The 12,394-nt window shown below is 39.4% G+C and overlaps 1 protein-coding gene across 6 annotated transcripts in view; it reads left to right on the forward strand.

The window, feature by feature from the left end:
• Positions 1 to 10,564, forward strand: part of LOC140927832 (C-Maf-inducing protein-like) — a 42,925-nt gene extending 32,361 nt beyond the window's left edge. For all 6 annotated transcript variants that reach the window (XM_073377513.1, XM_073377517.1, XM_073377514.1 and 3 more), the window contains 10 exons: positions 337 to 363; positions 955 to 1,003; positions 2,068 to 2,175; positions 3,224 to 3,340; positions 4,709 to 4,827; positions 6,096 to 6,117; positions 6,261 to 6,308; positions 6,933 to 7,079; positions 7,404 to 7,580; positions 8,498 to 10,564. In XM_073377513.1, coding sequence (XP_073233614.1) covers positions 337 to 363; positions 955 to 1,003; positions 2,068 to 2,175; positions 3,224 to 3,340; positions 4,709 to 4,827; positions 6,096 to 6,117; positions 6,261 to 6,308; positions 6,933 to 7,079; positions 7,404 to 7,580; positions 8,498 to 8,545 — 862 coding nt within the window. In that variant the 3' untranslated portion in view covers positions 8,546 to 10,564. The remainder of the gene's footprint in view (positions 1 to 336; positions 364 to 954; positions 1,004 to 2,067; positions 2,176 to 3,223; positions 3,341 to 4,708; positions 4,828 to 6,095; positions 6,118 to 6,260; positions 6,309 to 6,932; positions 7,080 to 7,403; positions 7,581 to 8,497) is intronic.
• Positions 10,565 to 12,394: the final 1,830 nt, after the last annotated feature.

Raw genomic sequence — 12,394 nt, forward strand, 5'->3', positions numbered from 1 at the left:
GCAATGGCGCGGCCTGGCTCAAACACTGCTATTAGCATATGCTATTGGCAGTTAACCGATTAAAGGTAATGACCAGTTCACATGACTGTATCGCGAGGCCAAGTGTCAAATCATTGAGGTTACATATTTTTTGAAGTTATCTGCTCACAAGTTACTAGTTTTCAACTGATGACAGGCTCAACTCTAAGTGGATTTCTTTGCGATATTTACAAGTTTAATTATAAATTTATAAGCGGGAGCTTTGCTTTTAATTTAGCCTTGGCTAAATCTATATATTGGTTTAAAACTTGGTCATTTTGTTTACCTAAACAATGTGTTTATTTTGTTCTCCTGCAGAGCTCTCAAGAATGAGACATTCGTACTGTAAGTGCAACTTTAGACTAGCTCTTGACTACTTGGGTACCACAGGCAGGCAGCTATTATAATCTACCACTGGAAGGCTTTATTGTTAATTATATTGAATTTAGTGGAACCTTTTTTTCGTACTTTACAAGTTACAAAAAAAATGAGTATAAAGGAGAACCTCGATAACTCGAACTTGGTTAACTCAAATTCCCCGCTAACTCAAACTAAATTTCCTTTTCCTTCATCAAAATTTCACTGAAATTTACTCTGTTATTTCGAATTCCCCGCCAACTCGAACTTTTTTTTCGTTTCCCTTCAGAATTCGAGTTTCCGGGGTTCTACTGTCATAATAAATATAAATAAATAATGAGAGTTTTTGTGCTGGTTGATAAACAAGAAGATTTAGGTAAGCAGTACATGTACTTTAATGACAACTTTTTGATAGATTTTATTCTATTTTTTTTTTCATCTTTCCAAATGTTGTCAGAGTTTGGATTGTGCCACCACAGGGCAAATTCATCACATTTATAGACGCACCGAAATTGATGTCTCGTGTTTACTCTCTTTATGTGATGCCCACTAATTATTTGTGTTTGTACTGTGAAATAGATACATCAGTGCAGTGATTAAGGCATTTGCTGAAGATCAGCGCTGTGAGGTAACTAAGAGCAGTGCTGTGGTTATTTGATCATTTGGTCCATCTACCATCACGAGAAATTACTGCAGAAAAATAATGATGATGTTAAACTAAATTACAGTGTGTAAAACACAACAGACAACTGCCCAGTTTGAATAATTTGAAAACTTCATTGCATTAAAAAGGATTATTTTTAACACACAATAGACTGAAGAAACCTTGATTATAGAATTTTTTATGACACCAGCTTTCTTAGTGAAGTAGTTATTTTGTTGATGTACTCATTGTAACTTCACATGACTCAGGCGAAGACCAACTTTAAAAGTATGAACGATTTCATTTACAATAATTAAAGATTGAAGATGATGATGATGATGATTATGAAGAAAACTAGGCCAGAGAAGTTTTGCTTTATCATTTTTTCTAAAAACAATAAGTAATGGTAACAGGACTGAGTGGAGTCCAATTCGGTCTGTAATCATACGAGTGATTAGCCAAATCGGACGACCGCGTAGCGGGAGTCCGATTTGTTTAATCACGAGTATGATTACAGACCGAATTGGACGACACGAAGTTCTGTTACCAATTAATCATAACTTTAACAAAATTTGTGATATATAGGGCTCTTTTTAAATCAAAACACAAGAAATTCCAAGATTTTTTCGCTAGCTATGAAAAAAAAAAAAAAGCCATTTAAGCGCGCGCGTGATGGCGCGTACTGTCCAATTACTTAGGCATGACGCGTACTGTCCTATTAAACTGTCCTATTAAGGCTGAAATCAGGGCAGTTGAGAACCAATCGGATTTGAGAATTTTGTTATAGTTATGATTATAATAATAATAATAATAATAATAATTTTTTATTTTTATTATTATTATTATTATTATTATTATTATTATTGTCATTATTATTGTGATTACTTTAGTGTGCATGCATCTACAGGTTTCAGAGACACCCTTCACAATACTACCTTGTTTAGTAGAAGTAGCTTTCATTTGAATTACAGCAGACAACTTAATGAACAGCCCACAATATTATCATTAAGCTTGCGTTGATTAAATCGGTCTATTCTTTGGTTTTGCAGGTCCATCAATCAATTCTTCCAGTCAGAAAGGGAAAAGATGGCTGGATTGACATCATCTGCCCAGGAGGAGTCTCCTGCTTTGACGAAGGGCATTTTTTCTCTCATGTGGTAAGTTGTCTAACTTGTAAAAACATTGGGATATGACCTTGAAAGACTCAAGACTGCCTGCTCTCAGTTTTGCGCTTGAAATTATGCGCGCTTGCCATTTAAACCAAAATTACATCAAGTGGAACGGACTGTTTCGGAATATGGACCAGCTTTGAAGGTGGTCCACTTTGACCAGTCCGGTTATCTCGGTTAGTCGGACCGAAATGCCCTTTCCATTAGACAAAATTGTTGTTCGCAGTACCGCTCTTTTGTATCCTGCTTTCATGAACAATAACCAAACGCGCGGTGGCTTGAGTCGGGTCTGTGCTACCGGAATGTACCGTTCCATTGGGCACGTGGAATTTCCGAAATTTCAAACCGAGAGATTAGGAAACGAAAGGTCCTTGTTCGAGTGCTGGGTTCGACCTGGGTTGCAATCTTCTTTCTTTTCGATAGAAACACCCTCAATAACAGGTCAAAAATTTTCCAAGTGTCTTAAAAATGGCAGCGACTGTTTTTGAAAGGGAAATTTGCAGTGGCGTCACAGTCGGCAGTTTTCTCAGGCTGAGTGATGGCTTGAGGTCAAGTCGCCCCAAAGTCATCTCGCCCGAAACCAGCGTCATGTCGCCCGAAATTTTATCATGCTCAGCAGCATCCTAACATCTTAATCGCTCTTTTTCGTTTCATCAAATCTTTAAGGCTAAAAGAATTCATGAGATGTGTTACACATTCCTCTCGCTTGTTTCGTCTCTTCATCGCATAAAGAACGGGATATGGTACACATTCATACCCCTTGTTTCGTCTCACTATAGTATCATTGCTTAAAGAACGAGACTTAATTACACCATTATCCCGCTTGAAGAACGAGATATATTACAGACACTCTTTAATAAAATTTCTGGGGACATGACTCTGGTTTCGGGCGATATAACGTCGGTCGAGATGACTTTCGGGCGACTTGACCGGTTACCTGCTGATTTGCTGTCTCGTGCATTTCGTGTACATAAGAGAGTTTGTTGAGCATGTTTGCATACATGTTTTATAGGCTAATGTTGCTTTTGTTCGTCAGATGTCCAGACTACTAAATTGTTGTGGAAGAAGGAAGAAGACTCTTTTGGATCTAAAAGACTCCATGCTTGGTCCCTTTATGTTGTTAGCCTTAAGAGGCGAGAGCAGTTTTATTCAGGTCAGTGGGTTTGTAGTATAGGACAGGTCCAAGGCCCTGATAAATGGCTGCTGGAAAATAACTCTAATTAGGTTTCCCAGAACTTCTGGGACTGTTGCAGGGACATTGAAAAAAATTCGCGGATAGCTGACCGGCGCGCCCCCAGTAACTATCCCAGAAACAATTGTGTAACACACGACTGCAGTTGCCTTCTCGTTTCTTAAAGGGGCTGTGTCACGGCAGTCCAGTTCATTGTGTTTAATTTTGCCAATTACTCGCTCTCAATCGCTATGGAACTTAAAGTAAGTAAAGAAATTACATGTAACTGACAAAATCAGAGATACGTGACAAACAAATATGTCTCCTGAGCATTATTTTTGAAGTTGCAAGCAGCAGGGATCAACTTTGAAAAACTGTTAGGCTGAACAGTTTTCAAAAACCCTAATTTCAATCCGTTTCAGTCTTCAGTTTTACCCGTCCGTGGCATCTGTTGTTTCTGTTATGTTATTTTAACTTTCCTTAAAAGTTTTAAGCGGTTATTTTTATGTTTCTCTTAATTTAACGGGCATTTTGTAATTTTCTGATTCGGCTGAATTTCGTGACACAGCTTCTTCAAGTGGTGAATTATCAATACAATACAGCTAAAATGACGATTACGTAGTTTCCTTTGTTACTTATCCCATTCGAAGCATTCGAAGTTATTCAACCATCAGCGCCATAGTTATATATTACCTAGCCTAAATTCGATCAAGAAGTCGGTGCTTTTATGCAAGTTCTGACTGACCGGTCTCATACAAGAACTTAAAAATAAAGAAAAAGACCAGCCGGTGATTGACAAGGAGGGGCTGTTGCAGGTGAGCGCGAATCAACTCAGCACAGTCAACTTGCAGTCCAGTGTCTTTAGCAGATGTTATTTACGTAGACTCCAGAAATATATTTTGCTCTACTGTTAGAGTGAAGATTTTTTAAAGCACTATCTACTACTGTGATAACATAAGTAAAGAGAGATAGATAGAGGATATTACATGGCCGCTTGGAGATGCGAAATTTCTCTTCCCGTGTTGAAAAAAAATATTTCACGAGTGAGCGCCACGAGAAGAGAAATTTCGTACCTCCAAGCGGCCATGTAATGTTCTATTTATTATATAAACACCAATGAAAAACCAAACCATTTCACTTTAATAGTTTTTTGGTGTGAAAGGCGCGATTTATTATGTAGCCATAGCAAAGGTGATATTTTCACATGTGAAGATAACATGTCATTTTCACATGTGAAGAAATCAAGTTTTCGCGCGAAAGCTCACCTGGTATTTCATTGGTGTTTATAATAAGCAAGCGCGTTTGCTTTTTATATTAAATCGTGTTTTTCTTTTTCTCTCACTCAACCAGACACTGTCATTTATGTTAGAAGTCGAAGTCCTACAAGACGAAAATGAAAAATTACAGATAATATCTACACTGGAGAGCACAGAGGAAGGCAAAACTTGTTATGAGGCTCTGTGTCAGAAGTAAGTTGGTGTCAAACAATTTCAAAGAAATGATTTTCGGGGTCAATATTTGATGCATTTTGTTCTGTTATACGCTATTTTGAATTTGCACGTTATCTTGGGTCTGTTTTTGTGTCGAATTGTACTATGGTTTTTTGCGCAACCACGTAATAGCCTATTCGCCACTTTGAGGTTGCGCAGGAGACCGGGTCGAGATGGTTGTCAAAGTGCATTGTGGGACTGTTTTGGGGAACAAATTGCCGCCATGTTAAAAATGCGTCCCCCAAAACAGTCCCACAATGTACTTTAACGAACACCTCGACTCGGTCTCCCGCGTAACCTCGCAATAGCCAATAAAAGAAGCGTTTGCCAAAACAGACCGATGATGCAGTTCGACTCAATGCTGACCCAGCTTCACTCGCGACCTCAAAATGGCCGTTTCCGTCCGATCTTTGCCGGCCATTTCCAACTGTTTCAGACACTAGCATTGTTACTTATTATCAAGCATAACGCAAGAATAGATTTTATTCATATTTTAGGCAGTGACTAAACTAGAATCACAACTCGTTGCAATATTATTAACACATTTCAGCCAAAAACCACTTGCACCTCGGAGGAAAAAATTCTCGAATACGAGATATTTCGGATCAATTTAGATTTTTGGGAAACTACCCACCTACCCCTCCCCTAAGCTAACATTAACACTTACTTTTCACCTAGGGCAAAATGATGGCTTAGGGCAGTTTCCCAGAAACGTAAATCGATCCGATATTTTTTTCCCCTATTGCCTTGCCCCATTCAAAGTTGTCACCTGCAAGTGTTGAATACTGTAATGAAGTCGTTGCAACTTGATAAGGGGCAAGAGGGGCACGCGTGAATGGTTTGAAGTCTGGTAATCACCATTTTTAGCCTCTGTTTATGTTTTAAGTGTCTTGAGCCTTTTTGTCGCACTAGTGAATTGCGGTCGGCTCGCCCGAAAGGCGATTCGCCGGACGGTGTTCACCAGGACATTAGTCAATTCGCCCGATGACATACAACACTCTACAACATGGTGAACATACCTTTCGAGATGTTACGTATTTTAGTTACCCTTGGATTTCACATGTGCAATCACTGCCTTTCCATGCCTTCCCTTTCTTTAGGCAAATCGAGTTAGTCTAGGCGAACTGCTATCGGGCGAAACGACCTTTACCGCACTAGTTGTAGCTTTGCAGTCGAGGGAAATGTAGGGTAATATACAGAGAATATGGTGTAATAACACGGTTGTCTATTTTTCCTCTGTTTTTCAGAAAAGCCAAGTTCAGGCAAATGGTACGTATTATTCAGTAGTGGGAAGATCAATTTTAATATAAACGTTAAGAATAAAGAGAGCGAAACTTAACAACAGCAAATTCAGGAGAAATAGCTCGCTCTTTAAGAACGATTATTAAATGCCCGTTGTGTCTTATTTGTAGCAGGAGAAAGGTGGACCAACAGTTCTCACCCTACCTACAAAATCAACGGTGAGTGGAACACAGGGGTGGAATTTAACATTGTTTTTGTTTTCCGTTTATTTTTTTTGTTCTTACAGTTAGGTTTTGAGAGTTTCTGGTGATGGGAAAAATCGCCGAGATGGAATTCCGTTTGACAAAAAACCGTCTAATATGAAATTAACTAGAGTGAAAAAAGATGTCTTTGAGTCGTCTTGACGAGTACGTTTTAAAACGGGAAATAAGGCAGGTAAATGACAGACAGGCACGGTACGGACTAGAACATTTTTCAGGATTGGTCACCATTCTAGTCGCAGTTTGTTAACAATCAAACGAGAATGTCCTGACCTTCTTGTCTAACGTGAACTTATCAGTGGCGGATCCAAACCTGCAGATACGGAGGGGCCGGTCATCCAGACCCTGAGATGGTGGAGGGGGGGGGGGGGGGAGTCATCTCAAAATGATTTTTTCGGCCCTTCGGGCCCCATTTTGGTCAAAGTATGCTTGTAGCGTTTTCTAGAAGGAGCTTTTCCTTCAACCAAGCTAGGAAAATGGACGGATATTATGTGCGTCATAGGTTACTACTTATCCTCGCCTTCCCTGGAATCAAGTCACCTATTCGTCTCTAACCGCAAAGTAATGTTTTTCTTTACCCAGGACGATGACCTGGCTCGGCTTCTCAAGTCCGGTTCATTTGGGAATCTCCAGAGCCTCAACCTGGCGTTTACGCACGTGACGAGCGCGTGCGCCGAGTATCTTGTACAACTTCCCGCTCTGCTGCACCTAAATTTGTGGTCAACGCAGGTACGTAACTCCTAGGGACACACTCGTTAGTGCTAGATATGTGCCTTATTTTAATTGGCTAGTTCACTTTCAATTGTGCCCAGTCATGAATGGGATCAAGGTATTCAAAATGTTTCATTCAAATCAAAATCACGCGATAATAAGCAATTATTGGATGAAACTGAGTGTGATATGGCGTTTGAAATGGAGAGTGAGCTAGAACAAACCTTACCTTCATGACAAACGTGGATGAAAATGACTCCTAACCTGAAGTTTCATCCACTCTGTACTGTTTCCATGCAGAGAATGAGTTCAAGTAGGGGAACGTTTTTTCTTGTCTTTCAGTTTGGCGACAAAGGTCTTCACATGGTGGCCGAGCAGCTTCATAATTTGGAGTCTTTAAACTTGTGCGAGACGCCGGTGACGGATGATGGACTGTCATCCTTGGTAATCATGTCCAGTCTCCGTAGTTTAAACCTCAACAGTACCAGGCTCTCTCCAACAACGTACGAAAAACTCAGGGTAAGTTGGTTATTGTCAGTCATTGCACACAAAACGTGGAATGTTTCCCGCGCTTTGTGATTCCTGTGTTGCTATGTTTGTACTGTCGCCAGTTACGCGATTTCCCGCACTTTCTGATTCCTGTGTTACTATTTTTTTACGGTCACCAGTTACCCGATTTCCCACGCTTAATGATTCGTGTGTTTTCTATCGGCGGAGTCATCTGCAGCATACACGTGCAGCTGTTGCATTTCTTCGTTGGATTTTTACTCCGCTTTAAAGCTTAAATTACAGCGAAAAAGTCCATCGCACGCCCGGTAAAGGAGACAGCGATTGCGTGTTTGTATGTTCCCGCGTTTGTTAGCAGCTAAAGCCCGGACGTAACATTGTTGGCCAACAACTCCCAACATTGTTGGATGTTACATGTTGCGTCCGTTTGGACACCCTGTTGCATGTTGTTGCGTGTTGTTAAGAGCTGTTGCGCAAAGTTTGAAACCGGTCAAGCATTTAGCCACGTGCAAACCAACAGTGTTGGGAGTTGTTGCGTCGGTATGCACGTAGCTTAAAGATTTCGCGCCGTCAAAAAAGGTAAATTTGCAAAGGCATAGTAAAGTACTTTAAAGCTAAGGTGGCTACTTTTACTGTTGAAAGTTTAACATATTACTAATATGCTGTTAATTTACTTATCCTTTTGAAAGTTTTGTTGGATTAGTGTGATGTGTTTTTAAATCTTCAAAGGGTGTTATTGTCGCCCAAGCCTCTGTTTCAAAGCGAGGCTAAGTGCGAAGCCATTGCCCTGAAATGATTTTTTTATTCTCATGCAAAGAAAACTCATTTTCACAAGAAAGGTTTTGTACTAAGCCTCCTTTTGAAAGTGAGAGTTTTTGGAACTCCTAAATGGCCTATTCTGAAGTATTGTTTTTTCCTTGTCACTAAAGAAACTACCAAGACTTCAAGAAATTGACGTGCGTTACACGGATGTTTGACTGTGATTTCTGCCAAGCGTTATCGCAAGTCCCTTGCTTCAAGAAATACATGAGTAAATGCATCTGTGACTTCATCACAAACAATTTAGATTACCGCGTTAGTCTTTTGGCCACCAGTCAGTTGGCGCGTTACCTCAACCGTCTCCTAAAGACACCTGGGAGCGAACAGTAATCAAGAAATTCATATTTATAACTTCATACGCGCTTGGAAATGTGGAAGATGTTTTACGATTTAGATTTAAGTAGAGGAGTGTCTCTTGTGTGACACTTCACTCCCTTTAATAGTTTGGTAAATAACTTAAAGGGCTGTACAGAGATCAATATATCTGAGAATTTACACCGATTTTGTGGTAGATAACGAAGAAGTTTGTTAATGTAGGAGCTAACTTCTTGGGGATTTCAGCACAGGGACACCACTCAGGGACACCACTCAGGGACATTGGGACCACGTGGGACTTGTTTACAGAGGTGTGATAACTAAGTGCGCGTAAAAGAAGGCACCATGAACCTCAAATTGAATTTTAAATTTTGTTTCCTTTTTTGTCCTTGAGCCTTTTTTGAATATATGGATTTCTATTTCTTTAAATTTTGGTGATCCACCGACCTGTTCTCTGGGGCCTGCAATTAATTTTCGTGACTTCTTAATTCAGTATCAGATGATTAAATTATTTCTTATTTCATTAGCATATATGTTGTATTACCAAGTAAAAGGAATTAGGGGTTTGCGGTGCAGCAAAATTGAATTTCGACGTTTCAGTTTAGAGAATGAATATTATTTAGTCTTATTTTCCGGATCATCATTACATTGTCCAAGAAAATCCCCCCCCCTTTCCAAGAATTTTGGGAAGAAAAGCTGTTTGTCGCTCCGAAGGCCCAGTTGAAACGTCCAACTCAATAACCTATTTGGCTCCACTCAAATGATAACCTTCGAACTTAATTAGTCGGACTCAATTCATTATCACGATGTATACGCAAAATGAATTATAACGATTTATGCATTAGACTCGGCACATGAAACGCTCGCACAGTTGAAATACCCGTCTAGGCCACTCGAACTTAATTCTCGGATCGACCCAACTATGGCGATCTTTTCATGTACTCAACTGAAGGAGTTAGGTTTGTTACATGAAAAGTTAGACGTTGGAACAACTAGGCCTTAGTCAGATGTCATTTGTTCTCTGACTGGATTAGCAAAACTTGCATCCAGTTTAGGACAGTGCTTGTGCTGAATTTAAAATGTCAGCGCTTTGTCCTTATAATGTTTAATTGTTCATTGAAAGCAGTATGTATATATAAAATCGTGGCCCTATAGTCTTTTGCCACGTTAGCAAAACCTTCCTTGCCTCTTCATCTCTCCATCCTGCAAATTAGTTTGGTTTCAAATTAACGTAACGCAACTGCAATTTTTCGCTTCTGGTTTTTGACTAAATAGTGGTTAATGTCTTGATAGGGAAAATCGTGGTGACTGTTCCCGTTTCGTTTGAAAGGTTTTAAAAAACCCAAAAAGTGCTTTTGTATATTTTGGCTGGTTGATTGATGTAATATTTGGAAAGCATCGAAAATAAATCGCTGATTAAGATTTCAAGACAACCAAGTCCTAGATATGAATACAAACGCAAATTTCAATGACATGAAGGGAAAAAGCAAATGATGATATTTAGAGTCAGCATGTGGGGTATTTTACTCATATATATTAGTGCATATTCGAGTATCATAAAATAATGAACTACATGAGGAGGAAAGCTGTTTCTCGTTGTGCTATATAAAATATATATTGTAGCGTTAGAGAGTTTGTAAACATATATAAAGAGCTATAATAATTAATGCTTATTGTACATAGATTTCTCTTAGCAGAAAAATTAACTCATGTATAGAATGAGGAAAAGTGTAAAGTTCTTTTCTTGAAGTTGTTCTCTTCCCTTTGCTATATTTATGCATGGAAGAAAAGGCAAAGCAGGTGTCATGACCTAAAATTATTACTGATGTCTTTGGGCTTCCTGTTTGTTACTGCACAGACAACTCGAAACACAAGAACCACACGATACAAGTTGATTCTTCTGTGTCGTGTGTTTTACGAATCAGTTCTGTGCATGTAGGAGGAATTCGCCAAAGAAAATGTAAGGACGTATACACGTCATAGAGTGCAGTTTGGTTAAAAGGTGTTTATGTCATTGTCACCAAGTGAGGACTATCGTGTATAAGTTGAGCCTGATGACTGAAGTCGTATTCTACAGATCGCAAAAGCTGTTGTATCACTAAGTTACGATGTTACAATACTGAAAACTGAATTAGAAAACGTCTAGAACAATACCGTTTTATCATATTATGAAAAAATCTCAAAAATGCGATGCCCGTTGGCGCACTTTGAGTACAAAACTGGCAGAAGATTTCACCAGCTGGTCAGGTTTTTAAATCCCGAGAGCTTTAGGGACACTTCAGCTATTAGATGTAGAAAATAGAAATGTAATGAAATATTAATCAGTGTCATTCCATTTAAAGAGCGGTTTTCATGGACGTGTGGTTGTTTCGGCATTTAATTCATTGCTGCGCTATGTAATTGGCTGAAAAAAAGAATGGCGCCTTTTTCTGAACCAATCCGATGTGAAATCATGAATAGCCTACAAGTGTTTTTCCGCGCTTTTTGTCGGCTGCACGTTTCTTTTTTGGAGTTTTGATTGGTTCGTGGCAATATATGCCTTTCTTGTGACTGCCAAGAAAAAAATTGTTTGCGACAATTCTTAGCACACTTCACTGAAAGTCGCTCTAGTATTAAATGTACAGCTTTAGTTTCCTTCGTTTATTGTGATCTTTGAGTGAATATCTTGAAACGAAGGTCAGTACTTCCCCCTCCACCACCTCCTGCCCCTAAATAAGAAATAAAACTTTGGAAATAACTTTTTTCCCAGTGGTTGAGAAAGTAAACCTTAGCATCTATTGCTCTGTCGAGCCAGGAAATTCCCCTAAAAAGCTAATGTATAATATAATAAAAACTATCTAAAGCTATTTCGCAAATGTTACTGTGTTTCAAATTGTTTGTTAGAAGCAAAGTGGTGGTAAAGAAAGACTTCTAAATAAAAAAAGAGATTCTTCAAATTAAATCGTCCAGTTTTTTTTATCATTCCACAGTGGGAAAAAGTAGAAGGGGTTTTTTCTTGTCACTTCTTCATGGAGTGAAAATTGATGTTAAAGTGCCACACCTACTTAAGGACATCGTGTCCTCTTATAAGGTCTTAGTAATGAGCGCAGAAATTCCATACTTACGACTAAGTCACTTCCCTGTTCCGGTTTGTGCTTGTTACAGATTGAAAATTTTCTTCAACCAATGGGAGGCACTACCCAGATCTGAGTAGTGACACGTCATCAGTGTGGAATTTCTGCGCTCGTTTCTCACAAGTCATTTCACGGGAAAACCAATGGTGGTGTCGCGAAGCATCGGCTGGTTTCTCAGGCTAGAAGTATAGAGTCGGTGAGAATTGGTTCTGAAACATCTGAACCCCGCCTAGTCTCGTATGGTGTACCACCAGGATCAATCTTGGGCCCGGCATTGTTTAATATCAAGGGTCGTTAGAGTGCTATGTTGATGACTCACAATTATACCTCTCATTTCCTGTACGTGATGCCACCTTAGCCGCAGATCAGCTGACAGATGATCTTCGGAACATAGCCGCATGGTGTTGCAAAAACAGTCTACTCATTAACCCGGACAAGACTAAACTTCTGGTTCTGGGGACTCCGGAGATGCTGAGAAGATCCCAGATGATCTAAGCATTACACTACTCAGCAAAGAGATTACATCATCTTAGTCTGCGAAAAACCTGGGGGTTACAATGGACTGTAATCTAACGTAAG

The sequence above is a fragment of the Porites lutea genome, chromosome 2 (assembly GCF_958299795.1).
Source record: "Porites lutea chromosome 2, jaPorLute2.1, whole genome shotgun sequence".
Classification (NCBI taxonomy): domain Eukaryota; kingdom Metazoa; phylum Cnidaria; class Anthozoa; order Scleractinia; family Poritidae; genus Porites; species Porites lutea.